General features: G+C 42.5%; 2 protein-coding genes across 2 annotated transcripts in view; both read right to left on the bottom strand.

Moving 5' to 3' along the window:
* Positions 1-2,200, bottom strand: part of LOC139386793 (zinc finger protein 25-like) — a 3,844-nt gene extending 1,644 nt beyond the window's left edge. The window contains exons 1-2 of the mRNA XM_071132598.1: positions 2,184-2,200; positions 101-296 (exon numbers count right to left, since the gene is read on the bottom strand). Coding sequence (XP_070988699.1) covers positions 101-296; positions 2,184-2,200 — 213 coding nt within the window. The remainder of the gene's footprint in view (positions 1-100; positions 297-2,183) is intronic.
* LOC139387145 (uncharacterized) lies at positions 2,184-26,416 on the bottom strand. Its single transcript, XM_071133173.1, has 12 exons — positions 25,851-26,416; positions 23,641-23,781; positions 23,141-23,284; positions 19,152-19,289; positions 17,199-17,339; positions 16,776-16,856; positions 15,888-16,529; positions 13,336-13,560; positions 12,700-12,742; positions 5,906-5,951; positions 4,301-4,520; positions 2,184-4,197 (listed from the first exon to the last, which is right to left on the bottom strand). Exons 1-12 carry the CDS (start codon positions 26,196-26,198, stop codon positions 2,557-2,559), a joined length of 3,810 nt encoding a protein of 1,269 aa, XP_070989274.1. The 5' UTR covers positions 26,199-26,416; the 3' UTR covers positions 2,184-2,556.

Here is a 26,416-nt window from a genome sequence, read left to right as displayed (position 1 = left end):
ACGAAAAGAAACAAAAACACATTTTACTATCAGCATGTCTGCATCATTCTCTAAAAAGGTTCTGTGATGATGTCACTGAGGTAAATAACTAAATACCCACCTCTCCATCCAGTAGCTCTGTCTCTCTTTCACCAGAGGTTTCCTCAGCAACAAAAGGCTGGCTCATCCACTTCCTGGTGTGACTGCATATTGGGCACATCTGAATGACAGAGAAGCTCCTCTGTTGACCCTGCAAGCTGACCTTGCACTCAAATCCACACCTCCTACACAACCGGAAGAGCTGCAGGAGACAGTCTCTGTTCACACACAGGTCACCACACAGTTAGCGTTGTTGTTTCGATGTCCCCTTAGTAACACAATGTTCATAACGATTTGTTTTTAAATGGATTGCATATTTATTTAATTTACACACCTTGACAGAGTACCTACTTACAAATAACCACTACTCAACAATAAGCCTCAATACCTCCTAAAATAGCATGAAATGGGGAGGGTCGGAGAAACAGAACACATCTTGAAATAATAAACTACGATTTGTGATTATTGTCTTTTTATTTTTTAGTTTTTTTGTGAGATTTGGATCCCCGGGAAAATCTCGCTGATTTCACAGCACTGTAGCAGAGAAGATGGAATATACACTGCTCAAAAAAATAAAGGGAACACTTAAACAACACGTTGTAACTCCAAGTCAACCACACTTCTGTGAAATCAAACTGTCCACTTAGGAAGCAACACTGACAATACATTTCACATGCTGTTGTGCAAATGGAATAGACAACAGGTGGAAATTATAGGCAATTAGCAAGACACCCCCAATAAAGGAGTGGTTCTGCAGGTGGTGACCACAGATCACTTCTCAGTTCCTATGCTTCCTGGCTGATGTTTTGGTCACTTTTGAATGCTGGCGGTGCTTTCACTCTAGTGGTAGCATGAGACGGAGTCTACAACCCACACAAGTGGCTCAGGTAGTGCAGCTCATCCAGGATGGCACATCAATGCGAGCTGTGGCAAGAAGGTTTGCTGTGTCTGTCAGTGTAGTGTCCAGAGCATGGAGGCACTACCAGGAGACAGGCCAGTACATCAGGAGACGTGGAGGAACAACCCAGCAGCAGGACCGCTACCTCCACCTTTGTGCAAGGAGGAGCACTGCCAGAGCCCTGCAAAATGACCTCCAGCAGGCCACAAATGTGCATGTGTCTGCTCAAACGGTCAGAAACAGTCTCCATGAGGGTGGTATGAGGGCCCGACGTCCACAGGTGGGGGTTGTGCTTACAGCCCAACACCGTGCAGGACGTTTGGCATTTGCCAGAGAACACCAAGATTGGCAAATTGGCCACTGGCGCCCTGTGCTCTTCAGATGAAAGCAGGTTCACACTGAGCACATGTGACAGACGTGACAGAGTCTGGAGACGCCGTGGAGAACGTTCTGCTGCCTGCAACATCCTCCAGCATGACCGATTTGGCGGTGGGTCAGTCATGGTGTGGGGTGGCATTTCTGCTCGCCAGAGGTAGCCTGACTGCCATTAGGTACCGAGATGAGATCCTCAGACCCCTTGTGAGACCACATGCTGGTGCGGTTGGCCCTGGGTTCCTCCTAATGCAAGACAATGCTAGACCTCATGTGGCTGGAGTGTATCAGCAGTTCCTGCAAGAGGAAGGCAATGATGCTATGGACTGGCCCGCCCGTTCCCCAGACCTGAATCCAATTGAGCACATCTGGGACATCATGTCCCGCTCCATCCACCAACTCCACGTTGCACCACAGACTGTCCAGGAGTTGGCGGATGCTTTAGTCCAGGTCTGGGAGGAGATCCCTCAGGAGACCATCTGCCACCTCATCAGGAGCATGCCCAGACGTTGTAGGGAGGTCATACAGGCACGTGGAGGCCACACACACTATTGAGCCTCATTTTGACTTGTTTTAAGGACATTACATTACAAGTTGGATCAGCCTGTAGTGTGGTTTTCCACTTTAATTTTGAGTGTGACTCCAAATCCAGACCTCCATGGGTTGATAAATTTGATTTCCATTGATCATTTTTGTGTGATTTTGTTGTCAGCACATTCAACTATGTAAAGAAAAAAGTATTTAAAAATAATCATTCATTCATTCAGATCTAGGATGTGTTATTTTAGTGTTCCCTTTATTTTTTTGGAGCAGTGTTTAACAAACTCCAGCAAACTTTGAGTTGATCATCATCGTTTATTTCCCCATTATATATTTTTTTATTTAATCTTTATTTAACTTGGCAAGTCAGTTAAGAACAAATTCTTATTTTCAATGGCGGCCTTGGAACAGTGGGTTAAATGCCTTGTTCAGGGCCAGAACAACAGACTTTTTACATCATTATAATGATGCTATACAGTTCCAATCTCTCCTGACTCTCCCCCTCCTACTCTCTCTCCTGCTCAGTACTAGAGTTTGGTTCCTGACTCTCTCTCTCCTGCTCAGTACTAGAGTTTGGTTCCTGACTCTCCCCCTCCTACTCTCTCTCCTGCTCAGTACTAGAGTTTGGTTCCTGACTCTCCCCCTCCTACTCTCTCTCCTGGTCAGTACTAGAGTTTGGTTCCTGACTCACCCCCTCCTACTCTCTCTCCCTGCTTCTGAGAGCCGGTGCCATGATGCCGTTGGATGTGGATCTTCAGATGGACTATGCGATTGAAACACTTCTCACATTGCTGGCATTTGGAGCGCATGTGGGCCCTGAGGTGTTTCTTTTCAGTGAACGAGCGTTGGCACAGCTGGCACGTGTGGGGTCTCTGCCTACTGTGGACGAATGTATGTTTCTGTAGGTGTTTAAACTGGAAGAAACGTTTGTCGCAGATGTCACAAATATATCTCTTTGGACCTCTGTGGCTCTGAAGGTGTCTGTCCCGTAGATTAATGTTCTTGAATCTTTCTGAACATTCTGAGCACTGATAAGGATGCCGATGGTTCTCCTCGTGGATAAGCTTGTCCTCTTTGGTCCTGAATGGCACGAGGCAGAACTTACATGGGTAAACGCAGCCTTTCTGGTGGAGATGTCTGTGACACTTCAGACCCTGTTCACTCAGACAGCGTTTACCACAGTCTAGACAGCAGAGCTTCTTGATCTTGTACGCACACAAATTATCCTCCTTAAAGTGACGCTTGCGCTCTCTCTCCTCCTCTTTCTCCTGCGCCGCCCCACAGTTTGTCTCCCGACTCTCCTGCTTCTGAGAGCCGGGGCCATGATAGAGTTGGATGTGGTTCTTCAGACTGACGCTGTAATTGAAAAACTTCTCACACTGATGGCACTTGAAAGGCCTCTCCCCTGTGTGGAGGCGCATGTGGGACTTGAGGTGGCTCGGCTGGGCATACGAGCGTCGGCACAGCTGGCACTTGTGGGGCTTCTGGCCACTGTGGACGGCTGTCGTTGGACCTCTGTGGCTCTGAAGGTGTCTGTCCCGTAGATTAATGTTCTTGAATCTTTCTGAGCATTCTGAGCAATGATAAGGATGCCGATGGTTCTCCTCGTGGGTAAACTTGTCCTGTTTGGTCCTGAATGGCTTCAGACAGAACTTACATGGGTAAACGCGGCCTTTCTGATGGAGACGTCTGTGACTCCACAGACCCTGCTCACTCAGACCGTGTTTACCACAATCTTGACAGCGGAGCTTCTTAATCTTGTACACACACAAATTATCCTTCTTGATGTGACGCTTGGCGCAGTCTGTACAGAGCAACCTATGAGGTTGTGTGTTGTGTTCACGTCGTATATGTTCCTTGAAGCTGGCGAGGTCCTCGAACTGCATGTAGAATCGGTCAAATCCAAGAGCTTGTTGGACCTCACTCACACACACACCACAGGCGTACAGCTTCTTATGGCGCTGTGTGGTGCAGGCGAGTACAGGCTCGGCTCCACAGTCAGTGCACCACTCCACAAGTCTCTCTTCTTTCTCTATTCCGCTCTGACAATTATCAACGTTGGCCTTTTCTGTTAGACCAGAGGAACCTGCCGTTTCCAAATCCTCAGAAGAATCAGAGTCCATTACAATGTCTTCCTCGTCAGACGGCTCCCACTCGGTCTCATCTGATCTCTCATCTGATCTCTCATCTGATCTCTGCTTTCCCCTTTTCCTCCGAGGACAGACTTCTTCATCATAGTCACACATCTCCTCAGTGATTTCCATCGTCAAAGAACAACTGTCATCCTGGTCTCTGTCCTTACATGGTTCCTCACGAAAAGAAACAAAAACACATTTTACTATCAGCATGTCTGCATCATTCTCTAAAAAGGTTCTGTGATGATGTCACTGAGGTAAATAACTAAATACCCACCTCTCCATCCAGTAGCTCTGTCTCTCTTTCACCAGAGGTTTCCTCAGCAACAAAAGGCTGGCTCATCCACTTCCTGGTGTGACTGCATATTGGGCACATCTGAATGACAGAGAAGCTCCTCTGTTGACCCTGCAAGCTGACCTTGCACTCAAATCCACACCTCCTACACAACCGGAAGAGCTGCAGGAGACAGTCTCTGTTCACACACAGGTCACCACTCCTGTGGATGGAGGTGAAGTGACAATTAACAAAATGGTGCTCATCACAAAGTGCTGTTAATGTAAAAGCCACTTAAGACTAAATAAAAACAAAACGCAATATGCAACAATTTCAAAGATTTTACCGAGTTGAAGTTCATATAAGGAAATCAGTCAATTTAAATAAATAAATGAGGCCCTAATCTATGGATTTTACATGACTGGGAATACAGATATGCATCTGTTGGTCACATACAGCTATAAAAACAAAAAAAAGTAGTGGCAGAGTTGATCAGGCTGTTGATCGTGGCCTGTGGAATGTTGTCCCACTCCTCTTCAATGGCTGTGCGAAGTTGCTGAATATTAGTGAGAACGGGAGCACGCTGTTGAACACGTAGATCCAGAGCATTCCAAACATGCTCAATGGGTGACATGTCTGGTGAGTATGCAGGCCATGGAATAACTGGGACATTTTCAGCTTCCAGGAATTGTGTACAGATCATAGCGACATGGGGCCGTGCATTATTATCTTAGCGGTAACTGGAACATGCCGTCATACACATCGATCCCAAACATGCTCAATGGGTGACTGCTGGTGAGTATGGTTGGAAGAGATGGAGACCCGCACACTGTCGAAAAAAATTAATAAATCCAAAACTGACGCTTGAATGCAAAATAAAGATGTTGATCATGTGACATATGCAATTATCATTGAAGTAAAAGCCAGGTGTGTGTTCCAACGATTTACACTGATGATGGCCTGAGGCCGAAATATTTGTGTTTTGTTTTCACCTTTTCATTTATGCACTTGTTGGACGTCCTGGATCTTTCATTTATGCACTTGTTGGACGTCCTGCCAAATTATCTAAAACGACGGAGGCGGCTTATGGTAGAGAAATTAACATTACATTCTCTGGCAACAGCGCTGGTGGACATTCCTGCAGTCAGCATGCCTATTGCAACGCTACCTCAACTTGAGACATCTGTGGTATTGTGTTGTGTGACAAAACTGCACACTTTAACGTGGCCTTTTATTGTCCCCAGCACAAGGTACACCTGTGTAATGATCATGCTGTTTAATCAGCTTCCTCATATGCCACACCTGTCAGGTGGATGGATTATCTTGGCAAAAGGAGAAATGCTCACTAACAGGGAGGTAAACAAATTTGGGCACAAAATTAGAGAGAAATATGCTTTTTTTGTGCGTATGGAACATTTCTGGGATCTTTTATTTCAGCACATGAAACACGGGACATTTTTACATGTTTTATATTTTTGTTCAGTGTAGTTTTAAGAAAAGATGGTTGTCTCAAAAGGTAGTGAGTTCCCGGTTATGTTACGATCCCCTTTAGACATGTTGATGTATTTTCTGTATGTGGAATCATCAGTGAGGTGAATGTGGACTTACTCAGGAGAAACATCGACGCGGGTTCCATGAGGACGTGTTTGCACAGCTGTGGAAAATGAGATGCATTGTTTCACGCTGATATTTTGCCCAGGGTTCACTGTGAACACATTAATAAACAATTATATTATTTAAAAAGGTGTAAAGTACAATGCCTTCGGAAAGTATTCAGACCCCTTGACTTTTTCCACATTTTGTTACATTACTTATTCTATATCTACTTTTTTTCAGCAATCTACACTATACCCCATAATGACAAAGCAAGAGAGCTGGCCGCCCGGCCAAACAGAGCAATCGGGGGAGAATGGCCTCAGTCAGGGAGATGACCAAGAACCTGATGGTCACTCTGACAGAGCTCTAGAGTTCCTCTGTGGAGATGGGAGAACCTTCCAGAAGGACAACCATCTCTGCAGCACTCCACCAATCAGGCCTTTATGGTAGAGTGCCCAGACGGAAGCCACTCCTCAGTAAAATGCACATGACAGCCCGCTTGGAGTTTACCAAAAGGTACCTATAGACTCTCAGACCATGAGAAACAAGATTCTCTGGTCTGATGAAAACAAGATTGAACTCTTTGGCCTGAATGTCTGGAGGAAACGTGGCACCATCCCTATGGTGAAGCATAGGTGGCAGCATCATGCTGTGGTGATGTTTTTCAGCGGCAGGGACTGGTAGACTAGTCAGCATTGAGGCAAAGATGAACGGAGGAAAATACAGAGAAATCCTTGATGAAAACCTGCTCCAGAGAACTCAGGACCTCAGACTGGGGCAAAGGTTCAATCTTCTAACAGGACAATGACCCTAATCACATGGACAAGACAACGCAGGAGTGGCTTTCGGACAAGTCTCTGAATGTCCTTGAGTGGCCCAGCCAGAGCCCGAACTTGAACCCGATCTCTGGAGAGACCTGAAAATAGCTGTGCAGCGACACTCCCCATCCAACCTGACAGAGCTTGAGAAGATGTGCAGAGAAGAATGGGAGAAGCTCCTCAAATACAGGGGTGCAAAGCTTGTAGCGTCATAGGGGCGGCAGATAACCAAGTGGTTAGAGCGTTGGGTCAGTAACCGAAAGGTTGCTGGATCGAATCCCTGAGCTGACAAGGTAAAAATCTGTTGTTCTGCTGTAATTGCTGCCAAAGGTGCTTCCTCAAAGTACTGAGTAAAGGGTCTGAATACTTGTGTAAATGTGACATTTTGTAATCTAAAAACGTGTTTTTCCATTATGAATATAGTTATTGACGAGGGGGAAAAAAACATTTTAAAACACATTTTAGAATAAGGCTGTAATGTAACAAAATGTGGAAAAAGTCAATGGGTCTGAATACTTAACGAATGCACTGTATTGTAAAGACGTGTGTGTGTGTGTGTGTGTGTGTTGCATGGTATACCGGTAACTTCAAAAAGGTAGGATTCATATTGGGCTAACTATATAAAACAATCTCTTTCTGGTGCTCCTGAGAGGGGGAGAGAGGGAGGTGTGTGTTTTGATAGTTGTCACGATCATTTGTTTTCCTACCCTCATGGAGTGTCAGCACATGTGTGGATTTTATTTTGGAATACTTCCTGTTAACAATGTTAACAAAGCCTCCAGGACTTCTTTATCAGTGCATTTCCCAAAAAGAAAACTCCTGACCGGCATTTTCAGTATCATTCAATAGATTTTCACCGTCTACATCCAAACTACTCTTTTCAAAAGCTGGCTTTGAAATACATTCAAATATAAAGCCTGCAGAGATCAAATGGTGATTAAATGCATTAATGATATCAATTTGGTCAGTAATAGGGCCAGAATCTAAATCAATTTAATGGGGGGAGTGAAGAGGAGACACAACCCTTCAGTGATTTTAACAGCCAAAATGTAGCCGAGTCCCTGTACATTCAGATAGTGATAATCAACATGATAATCTGATTTATTTAACCACTTTGACGCACAGATTTCTCAATTGCCTAAAAGACTGCCAGTCTGGGCCACGAGTCAGTGAATCTAGCTTTGGCCCAGGCAGCATCTCTGTTGTGTATGACTTCAGATAGCTCTGGACTGAACCAAGGGCAAGACTGATTTTTAATTCTCTTTTTTAAGGGAGCATGTTAATCTACAACACAATTGAAAACCTTTGAGAAGTGGTTCAGAGCCAACTCTGGGTCAGGTATAGGTGCAATACAATCAAAGTCACCAAAATAAAGGTCTAAAAATAAAAAAAAAAGGCCTGTCAATTGAAATCTTAAAAATTCCTTTTTGATAGAACGAGGTTTGGATCGAGGCATCCGTATACACCTGACACATACAATGGAACAGCGGTCACTAATATCCACAGTAAACACTCCACTCCCAGCATATTTCTCTGGAGTATTTGTAAATATGAGGTCAATCAAAGTCAATTTTGTAGGGGCCTTTAAGTTTGGACGCGTGGGCTTTGTAATCAGCTGGGTCAAATTTAGATTAGTACAAATATCATTTAAACAGTCAGCATCCTGCATTCCCCATGCAAGATTAAAATCTCTGGCGATCAACACCTCTGGGGTAGTAAAAATGGCAATTAAATCAGTGAGTTAGGTACAGATGTTGGACGATAAGATTCCTATAACTGTTATTTTTTAGTTTAAACCCAACTGAAGACTTAAAGCCAACAATTAATATAGTTTAGGACTGTTGGTAGCCTATAACAGAGACACAGAAAGAAGATTCCTTGTGTAAATATCAACACAACCACCTCTTTGCCTTTCCTACCAGCCCTAAACACATTGTAACCATCCATAGAAACACCACCACCGTTGCCTTTCCTACCAGCCCTAAACACATTGTAACCATCCATAGAAACACCACCACCGTTGCCTTTCCTACCAGCCCTAAACACATTGTAACCATCCATAGAAACACCACCACCGTTGCCTTTCCTACCAGCCCTAAACACATTGTAACCATCCATAGAAACCTCAGAGGCCAGGGTTTTATCAGTTAACCAGGTCTCAGATACAATAAAAAAAATATCAGGGTCTGCCTGAGAGGCCCAGATCTTGACATGATCCATTGTAGGTAATAAACTACAAATATTAAAATGTAAAAATGTCAAACCTTTTCTGCATTTAAAATCATACAGAGTTTCAATACAAATCAGATTACTTTGAGATTTCAGAACAACAGGAGACTCAAAGATTGAATTATACCAATTAGGAAAATAAAACAAAGTCGGAATAGCAATGACATTTCTCTGGTTAGCACCATTAGGCATGTCACCACTTTCAGATACAACATGTGGAACTCTCATAGAGACCAAAGAGGACATGGTAAAAACTAGAGGTCGCCCGATTTATGATTTTTCAACGCAGATACCGATACCGAATGGAGGACCAAAAAAGCCGATACCGATTAATTGGCCGATTTTAAAAAAATACAAAAATAATGTATTTGTAATAATGACAATTACAACACTACTGAATGAACACTTATTTTAACTTAATATAATACATCAATAAAATCAATTTAGCCTCAAGTAAATAATGAAACATGTTCAATTTGGTTTAAATAATGCAAAAACAAAGTGTTGGAGAAGAAAGTAAAAGTGCAATATGTGCTATGTAAGAAAGCTAACGTTTCAGTTCCTTGCTCAGAACATGAGAACATATGAAAGCTGGTGGTTCCTTTTAACATGAGTCTTCAATATTCCCAGGGAAGAAGTTTTAGGTTGTAGTTATTATAAGAATTATAGGACTATTTCCCTCTATACCATTTGTATTTCATTAACCTTTGACTTTCTTATAGGCACTTTAGTATTGCCAGTGTAACAGCATAGCTGCCAGTGTAACTCACTCCTCCCTGAGCTCGAACCAGCAACACAACGACAACAGCCACCATCGAAGCAGCGTTACCCATGCATAGCAAGGGGAACAAGTACTAGAAGGCTCAGAGCGAGTGACATTTGAAACGCTATTAGCGAGCGCTAACTAGCTAGCCATTTCACTTCGGTTAAACCAGCCTCATCTCGGGAAGTGATAGGCTTGAAGTCATAAACAGCGCAATGCTTGACGCACAACGAAGAGCTGCTGGCAAAACGCACAAAAGGGCTGTTTGAATGAATGTTTACACCCCTGCTTCTGCCAACCACCGCTCAGTCAGATACTTGTATGCTTGTATGCTGTCAGATTATATGCAACGCAGGACACGCTAGATAATATCTAGTAATATCATCAACCATGTGTAGTTAACTAGTGATTATGATTGATTGTTTTTTATAAGATAAGTTTAATGCTAGCTAGCAACTTACTTTGGCTTACTGCATTCGCGTAACAGTCTCCTTGTGGAGTGCAACGAGAGAGAGGCAGGTCGTTATTGCGTTGGACTAGTTAACTGTAAGGTTGCAAGATTGGATCCCCCGAGCTGACAAGGTGAAAATCTGTCGTTCTGCCCCTGAACGAGGCAGTTAAGCCACCGTTCCTAGGCCGTCATTGAAAATAAGAATGTGTTCTTAACTGACTTGCCTAGTTAAATAAAGGTATAAATAAATAAATAAATATATATATATATATATAAATAAATAAATATATATATATATATATATTTTTTTTAATTGGCGCCCAAAAATACCGATTTCCAATTGTTATTAAAACTTGAAATCGGCCATTCCGATTAATCGGTCGACCTCTAGTAAAAACTGACTTACATGTAATGTTAATATTGTCCTCACGTCAATTTAGTTGACCAATTGAAGAGTAGGTTTCATGCAGTGTTGTCTCCTGACTGACACAATGACATACAGATCATTGTGTAGTGTTGTCTCCTGACTGACACAATGACATACAGATCATTATGTAGTGTTGTCCCGACTGACATACAGATCATTATGTAGTGTTGTCTCCTGACTGACACAATGACATACAGATCATTATGTAGTGTTGTCTCCTGACTGACACAATGACATACAGATCATTATGTAGTGTTGTCCCGACTGACATACAGATCACTATGTAGTGTTGTCTCCTGACTGACACAATGACATACAGATCATTATGTAGTGTTGTCTCCTGACTGACACAATGACTTACAGATCATTGTGTAGTGTTGTCTCCTGACTGACACAATGACATACAGATCATTATGTAGTGTTATCCCCTGACTGACACAATGACATACAGCTCATTATGTAGTGTTGTCCCCTGACTGACATACAGATCATTATGTAGTGTTGTCTCCTGACCGACACAATGACATACAGATCATTATGTAGTGTTGTCTCCTGACGACACACAGATCATTATGTAGTGTTATCCCCTGACTGACACAATGAAATACAGATCATTATGTAGTGTTGTCCCCTGACTGACACAATGACATACAGATCATTATGTAGTGTTGTCTCCTGACTGACACAATGACTTACAGATCATTGTGTAGTGTTGTCTCCTGACTGACACAATGACATACAGATCATTATGTAGTGTTATCCCCTGACTGACACAATGACATACAGCTCATTATGTAGTGTTGTCCCCTGACTGACATACAGATCATTATGTAGTGTTGTCTCCTGACCGACACAATGACATACAGATCATTATGTAGTGTTGTCTCCTGACGACACAATGACATACAGATCATTATGTAGTGTTATCCCCTGACTGACACAATGAAATACAGATCATTATGTAGTGTTGTCCCCTGACTGACACAATGACATACAGATCATTATGTAGTGTTGTCTCCTGACTGACACAATGACATACAGATCATTATGTAGTGTTGTCTCCTGACTGACACAATGACATACAGATCATTATGTAGTGTTGTCTCCTGACTGACATACAGATCATTATGTAGTGTTGTCCCCTGACTGACACAATGACATACAGATCATTATGTAGTGTTGTCTCCTGACTGACACAATGACATTCAGATCATTATGTAGTGTTGTCCCCTGACTGACACAATGACATACAGATCATTATGTAGTGTTGTCCCCTAGCTGACACAATGACATACAGATCATTATGTAGTGTCTCCTAGCTGACACAATGACATACAGATCATTATGTAGTGTTGTCTCCTAGCTGACACAATGACATACAGATCATTATGTAGTGTTGTCCCCTAGCTGACACAATGACATACAGATCATTATGTAGTGTTGTCCCCTAGCTGACACAATGACATACAGATCATTATGTAGTGTTGTCTCCTGACTGACACAATGACATACAGATCATTATGTAGTGTTGTCTCCTGACTGACATACATATCATTATGTAGTGTTGTCTCCTGACTGACATACAGATCATTATGTAGTGTTGTCCCCTGACTGACACAATGACATACAGATCATTATGTAGTGTTATCCCCTGACTGACACAATGACATACAGATCATTATGTAGTGTTGTCCCCTGACTAACACAATGACATACAGATCATTATGTAGTGTTGTCCCCTGACTAACACAATGACATACAGATCATTATGCAGTGTATATTCCTTCCTCCCATTCCTCCAGCTAAATCACAGGTAGGCCTTTGCAAATATGAACAAATTAGCCCTTCCATGCAGTATTCAGTATACAGTGTGAAGTTACATTTAAAACGTGTTGTATTCAATAGAAGTGTGAATATCAGTGCCAGGTTTTTCATTTAGCACGTTCGCGTAACGTTTAGGAAACGGGAACAAGCGTCCGAGGGACAGGGTGAACAGGAGTCTTTACCACTCTGAATTTCTCCCCCTGTGATACTTGGCCTGTTATCGTATCATTAGTAGAATGTTGCTATCGTGACAACACTACTAACGAATATCATTAGTTAAATTGTTTCACAAACCTTTATTTTTCCTTTGCGCTTTGAAGAACTTCTTCGCAGAGAGCTGTGTGGACAGATCTGGAGTCAATTTCAATCATTCTGAACATCATAAAATAGTTAGTCCTCAACCAAACCCCCTTGATATACCCTCCTTCCCTGATAGCCTCTCCCTCCCTCCCTGATAGCCTCTCCCTCCCTCCCTCCCTGATAGCCTCTCCCACCTTCCTTCCCTCCCTCCCTACTTGATACCCCCTCCCTCCTTCCTTCCCGCCCTGATACCCCCCCTTCCTTCCCTCCCTGATACCCTCTCCCTCCCTCCCTGATACCCCCTCCCTCCCTCCCTCCCTCCCTCCCTCCCTCCCTGATACCCTCTCCCTCCCTCCCTCCCTCCCTCCCTGATACCCCCTCCCTCCCTCCCTGATACCCCCTCCCTCCCTCCCTCCCTCCCTGATACACCCTCCCTCCTTCCCTCCCTGATACACCCTCCCTCCTTCCCTCCCTGATACACCCTCCCTCCTTCCCTCCCTGATACACCCTCCTCCCTGATACACCCTCCCTCCCTGATACACCCTCCCTCCCTCTGTATAGTAATGACCAGTTACAACTGTCTACTGATTTGGTTGCATTCCAGATATTCATTCCATCAAAAAATCTCACCTGTTTTCCCTGTTTCTGCTGGACTGACTTCCTGTATGCAGTCTTGTTCTCCTTTTCATCCTCATCATCCTCATCTTCATCCTGCTCCCTGGAGAACTGCCAGAACTCCTCATCCGTCAGCGCAGCGGCATCTTCATCGTCACTGCCCGGCAACACAACAGTAGTCTCTGCTACACTCTCTCCAGACCAACCGGTATCGCCATCCTCCAGTGGCAAAGGTGGCATCTGTATACATGTAGAACATATGTGCAGTTATTAACCAGTGCAATGGAAAGAACCAATGGAATAGTCCCAAAAGTGCAAACTGAAAAGTGCAAACTAAAAATGGAGCACTTCTCAGTCACTGTCAACGGGTCTAAAAATAGCTACTTGGGTTGTGACGATACCAGTATCGCGATACTCCGAGGTATCGTGGCAAGGAAACAAAAGATTGAAGCGGTTTTAATTTTCCTGAGGAAATCAGTCCTAATGTTGGAAATAATATTATGTTGTCACTAAGAGTCTAAGAGTTTATTTTCCAAGCTATAGCACACATTTTGATATAAAGCAGGTTTTAAAAAAGGACCATAGAGTTTGGCATGCTTCGTGTTTTCTTTGGTGGAAAATAAATAAATAATCATATATCTCGATATCGCCACAACCCTAAAACCACCATTTTAGTAAAGTATAGTATAGTATACATAAAGTATAGTCATGATGGAAGGGTCTGTCTGCTGAAACGACTGGGGAAGAATACACTGTGGAATAATGCTACAACTATATACAGGGCCTTCAGAAAGCATTCATACCCGATGACTTATTCTACATTTTGTTGTGTTACAGCCTGATTTCAAAATGGATTACATTGATTTTCTCTCACCCATCTACACACAATCCCTCAAAGACTAATTGAAAACATGTTTTTAGAAATGTTTGCAAATTTAGTGAAAATAAGATAAAGAAATCTAATTTACACTTGTACACACCTCTGAGTCAATACATGTTAGAATCACCTTTGGCAACAATTACAGCTGTGAGTCTTTCTGGGTAAGTCTCTAAGACAGGGATGTCAAACTCCTTCCATGGAAGGCTGAGTGTCTGCTGGTTTTTGGTTTCTTCTTTTAATGTGTTCAATTAAGACCTATATAGTTCCTATCTAATCGGTGACCATAATTAATCAATTAAGTACAAGGGAGGAGTGAAAACCCAGACACTCAGCCCTCTGTGGATTGAGTTGGACACCGGGCTCTAAGAGCTTTGGACACCTGGATTGTATAATATTTGTACATTATGTTATTTTTAATTCTTCAAACTCTTTCAAATTGGTTGTTGATATTTGCTAGAAAGCCATTTTCAAGTCTTGCCATAGATTTTCAAGACGATTTAAGTAAAAACTGTAACTAGGCCACTCAGGAACATTCAAATGTTGTCTTGGTAAGCAACTGGCCTTGTGTTTTACGTTATTGTCCTGCTGAAAGGTGAATTCATCTCCCAGTGTCTGTTGGAAAGCAGACTGAACCATGTTTCCTCTAGGATTTTGCCTGTGCTTAGCTCTATTCCGTTTCCCTTTTATCCTAAAAAACTCCCTTGTCCTTGACGATGACAAGCATTCCCATAACATGATGCAGCCACCACTATGCTTGAAAATATGAAGAGGGGTACTCAGTAATGTGTTGTATTGGATTTACCCCAAACATAACATTTGTATTCAGGACATAAAGTTATTTTCATTGCAATATTTTTGGCAGTTTTACTTAGTGCCTTACTGCAAACAGGATGCATGTTTTAGAATGTTTTATTCTGTACAAGCTTCCTTCTCTTCACTCTGTCAATTAGGTTCGTATTGTGGTAACTACATTGTTGTTGATCCATCCTCAGTTTTCTCCTATCACAGCCATTAAACTCTAACTGTTTTAAAGTCACCATTGGCCTCATGGTGAAATCCCACAATCCAAAGTGTAATTAATAACTCTACCATGCTCAAAGGGATATTCAATGTCAATTTATTTGTATTTTTTACCCATTTACCAACAGGTGCCCTTCTTTGCGAATCATTGGAAAACCTCCCTGGTCTTTGTGGTTGAATCTGTGTTTGAAATTCACTTCTCGACTGATGAACCTTACAGATAATTATTATATGTGTGGGGTACAGAGATGAAGGACCTTACAGTATGTGTGGGGTACAGAGATGAAGGACCGTACAGATAATTGTATGTGTGGGGTACAGAGATGAGGTAGTCATTCAAAAATCATGTTAAACACTATTATTGGACACAGGGTGAGTCCATGCAACTTATTATGTGACTTGTTAAAAGCACATTTTTACTCTTGAACTTATTTAGGCTTTCCATAACAAAAGGGTTTGAATACTCAAAAACATAATTCCACCTTGACATAATGAGGTATCGTGTGTAGGCTAGTGACACACAATCTTAATTGAATCCATTTTAAATTCAAGCTGTAACACTACAAAATGTAGAGACAAAAAAAAATTCAAGGGGTGTGAATACTTTCTTCAGACACTGTATGTAGTCACATTTAGGAAAACATACCGAATGGTAATCTCTACTCACCATTGAATGGGCTGGGCTGGTCAGTAGGCTTATTGGTTGGTCTTCAACTGCGGTTCGGGTATGGCAGGCAGCTACGTCTTTATCATAAGACAGTGTAATGTCTCTCCTCTTTGTTAAGCTACTGTGACTTGAAACGCAAACTCCCATTTTTGCAAGCTTGTTTTGGCATCTCGTCCTGGTTCGTCGTTGCCGTAGCAACATTGAGGTCCTGTACATGGCTGCACACATATTCTTTGAACGAGCCCTAAGTAATAAGGCACCAGCCATGGCCACCATAGAACTTTTTGGTGATTTGGTTGTGTTTGGATTCAAGCCCGCTGTAGCTGAACTAGTGGATAGAAACCGGAAGAAGGTCGGAGCCGAGTTCCTCCACTCATCGGTCACAGTGGTCCAGTTGAAGGTTTTAATTGAAAGGGGACTAGTCTGGCGTAGTACTGAGTTGAAACGCATAGAAACTAAAGTGACGCATTCTTTAGTTACCAGCTTCAGCACTTCCTCCAACATGGCGTGGCCCAGGCCAGGGATTGCCATTAGGTTTTTAGGGATAGCTTTGAAACGACCTCGCGCTAAATTATCTGCAACTGTCTCCCAAGGTCCGGTAAGTACTCTTGTTCGTAGCGATAGGCCGACACGAAGACTGACCTACATTAGAATAAAAAGAGCCATAAGAAAATGTGTAGTTGCGTATTTTCCATCCACACAGAACAGACAAAAGGTAAAAAGGATTGTGGCTGGAATTTGTCATTTAATAGATTTTTTGTGGAGCGATGGGTAACGATGCTTCGTGGGTGACTGTTGTTGATGTGTGCAGAGGGTCCCTGGTTCGCGCCCGGGTATGGGCGAGGGGACGGTCTAAAGTTATACTGTTACAGTGTTACTGTTACTTACTTTTGCTTCTTTATAAGTTTGATACCGTCGGGATCCTGATGATGTTGTTGTCTGCCAACTAGCAAGTCTGCCAACTGCACTCTACAATGAGAGGAACAAAGGGAGGGGGGTGTTTTCACAACAACACAGCTGTCATTTTCCATGCATGCTACCATGTGTCAAGAATATTCGACCTGCAACACAACACTGTATATTCTAAGAAGGGTTGCAAACTTCTGGGAACTTTCCCCAATTCTCTGGGTTTCCAGAAAATCAGAATTCCAGAAGGTGGAAGATTTACAGAATCAAGAGGGAGAAGAAGCAGAAAATCCTGGAAACCTCATACCGGGATTTCTGGAAAACCTGGGAATTTTCTACCATAATTCTTAGCATATTATTGGGGACTCATTGCAAATGCATTTACACAAAAGGTTGCAGTCTGACCTTCACAGTCTGTGTTGAAAAAGCAACAGGAACTACAGCAGGTTGTTGGACCACTGATGTTGACATCTGGGATGCTGCTCCTGTTGTTGTTGTTGTGCCAGGCTCACATTTTGGTTTGGCACCAAGTCTGCCAACTGCACTCTATAATGGGGACAATAGAAAAAGGAGGGAGAGTTGTGATAACACAGTGGACATTCTCCATGCATGCTACCATGGTTTACTCAGATTACACCTGCAACACTGCAAATCCAGGCTGTATCACATCCGGCCGTGATTGGGAGTCCCATATGGCGGCGCACAATTGGCCCAGCGTCATCTGGGTTTGGCCGGTGTAGGCCGTCAGTGTAAATAAGTTTGTTATCAACTGACTTGCCTAGTTAAATAAAGGTTAAAATATTTTGTATTATTTTAACACTGTATTCTAAGCATATTTTTAGAGGAATGGTGGCAAATGCATATGAGCAAGAGGGTGTAGGGTTAAAATTGTCCCTGGAAGCTGATATTTCCTAAATTATACATTTTCCACAATTATGGTTAAGATTGGGGAAGCTGTTTAGGGTTGGGCAGTATACAGATCATCTAACCGTCTTTCTCTCATCCCGGGATTTACGGTTTTACCGGCTTAGTACACATGCAGGAAAAAAAACAGAATAAAAGCACATAATAAATATCTTACTGCGTTTTGTAAACACAAATCTAAAATTCTTCTTATTGTACAATGAACAAGAATATTAAACGCAAAATGTAACAATTTAAAAGATTTTACTGAGTTACAGTTCATATACAGTGGGGCAAAAAAGTATTTAGTCAGCCACCAATTGTGCAAGTTCTCCCACTTAAAAAGACGAGAGAGGCCTGTACTTTTCATAATAGGTACACTTCAACTATGACAGACAAAATGAGAGAAAAAAATCCAGAAAATCACATTGTAGGATTTTTTATGAATTTATTTGCAAATTATGGTGGAAAATAAGTATTTGGTCACCTACAAACAAGCAAGATTTCTAGCTCTCACAGACCTGTAACAACTTCTTTAAGCCAGTACATGTCCAGGCCCGTCTGAAGTTTGCTAGAGAGCATTTGGATGATCCAGAAGAAGATTGGGAGAATGGTTTCATCTGACCATATGACAAAATATAACTTTTTGGTAAAAACTCAACTTGTCGTGTTTGGAGGACAAAGAATGCTGAGTTGCATCCAAAGAACACCATACCTACTGTGAAGCATGGGGGTGGAAACATCATGCTTTGGGGCTGTTTTTTTTGCAAAGGGACCAGGACGACTGATCCGTGTAAAGAAAAGAATGAATGGGGCCATGTATCATGAGATTTTGAGTGAAAACTCCTTCCATCAGCAAGGGCATTGAAGATGAAACGTGGCTGGGTCTTTCAGCATGACAATGATCCCAAACACACTGCCCGGGCAACGAAGGATTGGCTTCGTAAGAAGCATTTCAAGGTCATGGAGTGGCCTAGCCAGTCTCCAGATCTCAACCCCATAGAAAATCTTTGGAGGGAGTTGAAAGTCTGTGTTGCCCAGTAACAGCCCCAAAACATCACTGCTCTAGAGGAGATCTGCATGGAGGAATGGGCCAAAATACCAGCAACAGTGTGTGAAAACCTTGTGAAGACTTACAGAAAACATTTGACCTCTGTCATTGCCAACAAAGGGTATATAACAAAGTATTGAGATAAACTTTTGTTATTGACCAAATACTTATTTTCCACCATAATTTGCAAATAAATTCATTAAAAATCCTACAATGTGATTTTCTGGATTTTCTTTCTAATTTTGTCTGTCATAGTTGAAGTGTACCTATGATGAAAATTACAGGCCTCATCTTTTTAAGTGGGAGAACTTGCACAATTGGTGGCTGACTAAATACTTTTTCGCCCCACTGTATATGAACTGTAACTCAGTAAAATCTTTTAAATTGTTAGGTTGCTGTCTGACCTTCACAGTCTGTGTTGAAAAAGCAACAGGAACTACAGCAGGTTGTTGGACCACCGATGTTGACATCTGGGATGCTGCTCCTGTTGTTGTGGTACCAGGCTCATATTTTGGTTTGGCACCAAGTCTGCCAACTGCCCTCTACAATGGGGACAAGAGAAAAGGAGGGAGAGATGTTGTAACACACATAACCCATTGCGCCACCGAAAAAAGGCCTTCTTCAGTGGCGTAAAAGGGTGACACTTCAAGACTGTGGAGTGAGTTTCCAGTTCCATTGATATGTGGTTTAGTAGCTGTACCCACCTGAGGAGAGGAGAGAAGAAAGGGGTGGCACTTCAAGACTGTGGAGTGAGTCCCCCCCCCCACAATCACTCCACAGCGACCAAGAGGTTGAGCTAAGCACAACTGCAGATCCAGAGTCCAACGGCAACATTATAAAGGACGTCCCACTGCTTGCTATTAGCGAGTCCAGCTCCCCCTTGATACCAAGTTTCAAACTCCGGTCCTCTGCTTTGCAAACATACATGACCTCCCTGGTGAAGCCTTCCAACCCATTGTGCTTTTGGAAAAGGCCTTCTATTGCACAGGGGGAAACACTTCAAGGCTGATTAGGGACTTTCACAGTTCCTCATCTGCTACACTCCCATTGCTTTAAGGATATCAGACCTGCAACACAACGCTGTCTTTTGATTTGTTTATATTTTTCATTTGTCTTTTTATTTTTTACACCAAAGACAAAACATACACACATGAACAACGACTACGTCTCCTTTGCCCATCCCTAGTGCCTGGCCACACCCCCCATCCCTCGTGCCTGGCCACACCCCCCCATCCCTCGTGCCTGGCCACAATCCCCCATCCCTCGTGCCTGGCCACACCCCCCCATCCCTCGTGCCTGGCCACACCACCCCCCCATCCCTCGTGCCTGGCCACACCCCCCCATCCCCGTGCCTGGCCATCCCTCGTGCCTGGCCACAATCCCCCCATCCCTCGTGCCTGGCCACACCATCCCCCCATCCCTCGTGCCTGGCCACACCACCCCCCATATCCCTCGTGCCTGGCCACACCCCCCATATCCCTCGTGCCTGGCCACAATCCCCCCCATCCCTAGTGCCTGGCCACACCCCCCATCCCTAGTGCCTGGCCACACCCCCCATCCCTAGTGCCTGGCCACACCCCCCATCCCTAGTGCCTGGCCACACCCCCCATCCCTAGTGCCTGGCCACACCCCCCATCCCTAGTGCCTGGCCACACCCCCCATCCCTAGTGCCTGGCCACACCCCCCATCCCTAGTGCCTGCATTATTGTTTGCCATATGACTTGAAACTGCACCATTTTGTTTCTCTCCATAGCCCACGCACTTTCAACATTTAGATAATAATTAAATTTTTCATTGTGTTAATGATGGCGGATTGATTGATTTCCAAGTTTGTTTTTTCAAGATGAGTGATGAAAAGAGAATCATCCAACCCACCGGGTATCTCACTACACCCCCATATGCCATGTCTTGAAATATGCAGACAGACGGATTAAAAGCACATTTACATTGAAATACTTCTGACGGACAACTTTCTAGCTCCGCCCACAACTTCCGGACTTCATATCATTCCCAGAAAGCATTGATTATTGAGTCATTATTAGTTTTACACTTAAGACATGACTCTGCCATTGTGCTGTAGAATTTGTGAACTTTGTCACTTGTATAATTAAGCTCTAAGACATGGGGGGGGGGGGGGGTTGTGGTATGTGGCCAATATACCACGGCTAAGGGCTGTTGTTACGCACGACGTATCGCAGAGTGCCTGGATACAGCCCTTAGCCGTGGTATATTGGCCATATACCACAAACCCCCGAGGTGCCTTACTGCTACTATAAACTGGTTACCAACGTAATTAGAGCAGTAAAAATACATATTTTGTCATACCGGTGCTATACGGTCTGATTGGTCCAATCAGCATTCAGGGCTCGAATCACCCAGTTTATAATCAATTATATACATTAGTTTATACTGCAGCTTACATTTTCCTTAACTGTAATTTCGTTAGTTCTGCTCCAACTTTCCCTCCATCTTGTGCCAACATCAGTTATTTTTAAGTCTTGGTTCCAATAGTTATTTTTTTTCCCTAAGAGATTGTCTGTTAGATTTGCTCTCTGCAAGGTTTTGTAAATATAACCTAATCATCTGAACATCATTTTCTGACTCAAATAAGATTCCCTCAAGTTTGCTCTGATGTCCAAAAAATGTCAAATCAAAATGTTGTAATATGTAACTTTTAAGTTTAAACTATCTACATTAGTCAGTCCAAAATTACTTATTAGTTTTGTCATGGAAATAAATGTATTTCCTGTTGCCAAGGCATTTCCGCTTTCTATGCCTTTAGTTTTCCATGTGGACCAATTTATCTTTGAATTCTGAAAAGCTACCCAAGGACTGTTTCATAAGGTTGCGTTTTTAGGAAGTGATATTGGTTCTTATAAAATACGTTTAATTTTCTTCCATATTGTTATAGTGTTCTTAACTATGAAGTTGTTCATGTTCTTAGCTTTATCCTTTGAAAACAGACACGTGAAAAGATTCTGGGGGGTGAGAATGATCATCTTCAATATATGTACCCATTGTTCCACGTTAGTGCTTTTAACTATACTGTATGCAGAGAGTAAAAGCCCTGGGTGGAGAGCTGATACAAGTCTGGGAGGTTAAACCCATCTTCAATATGTACCCATTGTTCCACATTAGTGAGTTTAACTATACTGTATGGAGGTTAAACCCATCTTCAATATGTACCCATTGTTCCACATTAGTGTGTTTAACTATACTGTATGGAGGTTAAACCCATCTTCAATATGTACCCATTGTTCCACTTTAGTGCATTTAACTATACTGTATGCAGCAAGTAAAAGCCCTGGGTGGAGAGTTGATACAAGTCTGGGAGGTTAAACCCATCTTCAATATGTACCCATTGTTCCACATTAGTGCGTTTAACTATACTGTACCCTGGGTGGAGAGCTGATACAAGTCTGGGAGGTTAAACCCATCTTCAATATGTACCCATTGTTCCACATTAGTGAGTTTAACTATACTGTATGGAGGTTAAACCCATCTTCAATATGTACCCATTGTTCCACGTTAGTGTGTTTAACTATACTGTATGGAGGTTAAACCCATCTTCAATATGTACCCATTGTTCCACGTTAGTGCATTTAACTATACTGTATGCAGCAAGTAAAAGCCCTGGGTGGAGAGTTGATACAAGTCTGGGAGGTTAAACCCATCTTCAATATGTACCCATTGTTCCACATTAGTGCGTTTAACTATACTGTATGTAGCAAGTAAAAGCCCTGGGTGGAGAGTTGATACAAGTCTGGGAGGTTAAACCCATCTTCAATATGTACCCATTGTTCCACGTTAGTGCGTTTAACTATACTGTATGTAGCAAGTAAAAGCCCTGGGTGGAGAGCTGATACAAGTCTGGGAGGTTAAACCCATCTTCAATATGTACCCATTGTTCCACGTTAGTGCATTTAACTATACTGTATGCAGGTTAAAACCATCTTCAAACTTAGGAAGATGTAAAACTTTCCTTTTTAAAAAATGTTTTATTCTATGCATTTGATTGGCCCATTTAAATATGACCAAGTATACTTTTTAAAGAATGTCTTTGATGGGGTAGTTGGTAATATCTCAAATAAATACTAAACCTTTGTCAGCCATGCCATTATGAAGAGGTTGAATTTTACCTGTAAGATTATTACATTTAATTAGATCTGCTTTCATATTGTTGAGTAATGGAATAAAGTTCTGTATGTTGTCACTTATTAAACATCCTAAGTATAAAAAATAAAAAAATGTGCTCCACTTAAAGGATTGCTGTAGATTGTGAGTTATTTTTTATGTTTCCTATTGCCCTTATTTCAGTTTTTCACTGTGCATTCTAAGCATATTTTTAGGCAACTCATTGCAAATGCATATACACAAGAAGCTGCAGTCTGACCTTCACAGTCTGTGTTGAAAAAGCAACAGGAACTACAGCAGGTTGTTGGACCACCGATGTTGACATCTGGGATGCTGCTCCTGTTGTTGTTGTTGTTGTGCCAGGCTCACATTTTGGTTTGGCACCAAGTCTGCCAACTGCACTCTACAATGGGGACAAGAGAAAAAGGAGGGAAAGATGTCATAAACACAGCGGCCATTCTCCATGCATGCTACTGTAAAAAATACCACGCTGCTTGCTAATTCAGGGGGAAGTCAGGACCTCTTCCTCACAAACACGTGGTCGCCTTTGTGATGCGTTACAATCCATGCGCCACCAAAAACGGCCTTCTTCAACGGCGCAAGGGGTGACACTACAGGATTAGGAGTGAGTTTCGCAGTTCCCCATATGCTACACTACCATGCTTTAAGGATATCAGACCTGCAACAACACTGTGCATTTTAAGCATATTATTGGGGGACTTATTGCAAATGCATACGAGCAAGAGGCTGTAGTCTGACCTTCACAGTCTGTGTTGAAAAAGCAACAGGAACTACAGCAGGTTGTTGGACCACCGATGTTGACATCTGGGATGCTGCTCCTGTTGTTGTTGTTGTACCAGGCTCACATTTTGGTTTGGCACCAAGTCTGCCAACTGCACTCTACAATGGGGACAAGAGAAAAGGAGGGAGAGTTGTGATAACATTCTCCATGTGTGCTACCCATAGAGATTGTATATTAAATTACTAGAGGGGCTGTGTCATAAACCTACAAAGTTCCAGAATGGTATGATAATAGAAGCCATTTTGGGGAGAAATCCAAACCAGTCTAATAGGAATGAACGCAGTAAAGGCCGTGCTATGTGGAATACTTGGGACGTCCCTACCCCATTGAAGTTAACATATTAAAATGGGGTTAAGGTTAAGTAAGGGTTAGGGTAAGGGATAAGGTTAGGGTTTAGGATAGGGATGTCCCAAGGATGCTGGATAGCACTGACCGTAAAGGCCTAGGTGATGCATTTCATGCTTTCTATTTATGCAGGAAAATAAAAGTTAGGCATGTGATATTACAGAACCTTTGTCACCTTAAAATATTGTCATATAAGTATAAATACAGTTTATACAGGTTTTATACCAATTTTCTTTATACATTTCCTCTAAAATATACAGTATGTAAACAGTATCAATGTTGGTTTTCTTGGAAAGGTGTGAAATTAAGCAATAAGGCCATGAGGGAGTGCCTGGACACAGCCCTTAACCGTGGTATATTGGTTGTATACCACAACCCTTTGAGGTGCCTGGACACAGCCCTCAACCGTGGTATATTGGTTATATACCACAACCCTCTGAGGTGCCTGGACACAGCCCTCAACCGTGGTATATTGGTTGTATACCACAACCCTCTTGAGGTGCCTGGACACAGCCCTCAACCGTGGTATATTGGTTATATACCACAACCCTCTGAGGTGCCTTATTGCTATAAACTGGTTACAAACATAATTAGATCAGTAAATATAAATGTTTTGTCACACCCATGGTCTCATATACCACAGCTGTCAGCCAAATCAACATTCAGGGCTCGAACCATGCAGTTTATAATATGATACAATATCAGAACTTGTTGCATTTAAAACTTGTCTAAACCCTAACATCAACTGATTTCAGCCAGTGTGTATAGCCTGAAATCTCTATATAATGACATTGGTAACCAAATGCTCATGTCTCCGCCCTAACAATGGGGGTTGTTGTCCCAAAAGCAACAAGCTTAGGTTCAAAAATAAGCCCATAGGCATTGAGTTTACATGTATTCTGGGCAGATTGAGGCGAGTGAAACCTCTCGTTTCGCCACTTCCTCTCTGGTATAGCTGTGGATTGACTGCATTGTTGGCACATTTGGCAATTAATTTGAAAAGATGTGTGGAATGATTCCATTGAAACTGGCAGGCTAAATCTTAAGGCTTACAGCATACAATTACATTCTAGATGATTCTGTGTTTCCAACTTTGTGGCAACAGTTTGGGAAAGGCCCTTTCCTGTTTCAGCATGACAATGCCCTAGTACATGAAGGGAGGTCCATACAGAAATGGTTTGTCGAGATCGGTGTGGAAGAACTTGACTGGCCTTCACAGAGCCCTGACCTCAACTCCATTGAACACCTTTGGGATGAATTGGAACGCTGGCTGCGACCCAGGTCTAATCGCTCCACATCAATGATCAACCTCATTAATGCTCGTGGCTGAATGGAAGCAAGTCCCTGCTGCAATGTTCCAGCATCTAGTGGAAAACCTTCCCCAGAAGAGTGGAGGCTGTTATACCGGGGAAAATCAACTCTATATTAAGCTCCATGATTTTGGAATAATGAGATGTTCAACAAGCAGGTGTCCACATACTTTTGACAATGTAATGTAGTTTGTCCATTCTGGAATTCTAATTCCTAATTCTATGATGCTAAAAGTTTAAGCATATGTATCAGACCTGCATCACAACACTGCACTAGTATATTTGCAAGTACTACATTACAAGCGCTGTTGTTGATAAACCGCGCTGGCATGTTTGATAATGAAAACTATGACACAGATGATACATTTTAATTGGACCAAAATACTGGGAAATTGAGTCTTTGGGAAAAAAATTAACAAAAACGTTATGTTTAGCAAGCCGAATTTTCCGCAATGGGAGCACTAACGTCCCGTTTTGGTGGAAGGGTTTCTCAGGGGATTTCGCAAACCTACCAGAAACATTTCACTTCCGGTCGCATTCAAATGTTTTCTGTGTGGCTGAATTCTCTTCAAAATGTAATCATTCCATGGAAATATGGTGGGAATCGCGGTGGATTTGAGCTTTTTCTTATGTTTGGCGCCCATCGTCTCTGCCATCAAATCATTTTCATATTCCTCTGGTCTGAAGTGGTGTTCACACACTAAGAAATATTTATGCCTTTCCATTGGTAAATTGACATCCTTTTGTATGGCTGCTAACCATCGTCTGCATCTTTGCACATCATTCGCCGGCAAGCAATGATAAAGAATATCTTCATCTTCCTGTGTGTTACAACCCGGTACAGCACACCAACCCACCATTATCACCGTGCAATCAAGTCAGTTTCAGTCGACTCTCTTTGGTAAACTAACGTTAACGAGCCGACCTTTCGGGTAATCTCCCTCTGTAGACGTGAGGCCTGTCACATTAACAATGTTTCAGCATAGGTCTGCATAGATACAACACAACGATATTATAAGGGATATAAATATCTGAACGCAAACATCCGTTTGGTATACTCAGAGACGGAACTGTGCGC

Source organism: Oncorhynchus clarkii, chromosome 28 (genome assembly GCF_045791955.1).
Source record: "Oncorhynchus clarkii lewisi isolate Uvic-CL-2024 chromosome 28, UVic_Ocla_1.0, whole genome shotgun sequence".
Lineage (NCBI taxonomy): Eukaryota > Metazoa > Chordata > Actinopteri > Salmoniformes > Salmonidae > Oncorhynchus > Oncorhynchus clarkii.
The sequence above is the reverse complement of the archived record's forward strand: the minus strand, read 5'-3'. Positions and strand labels throughout refer to the sequence as shown.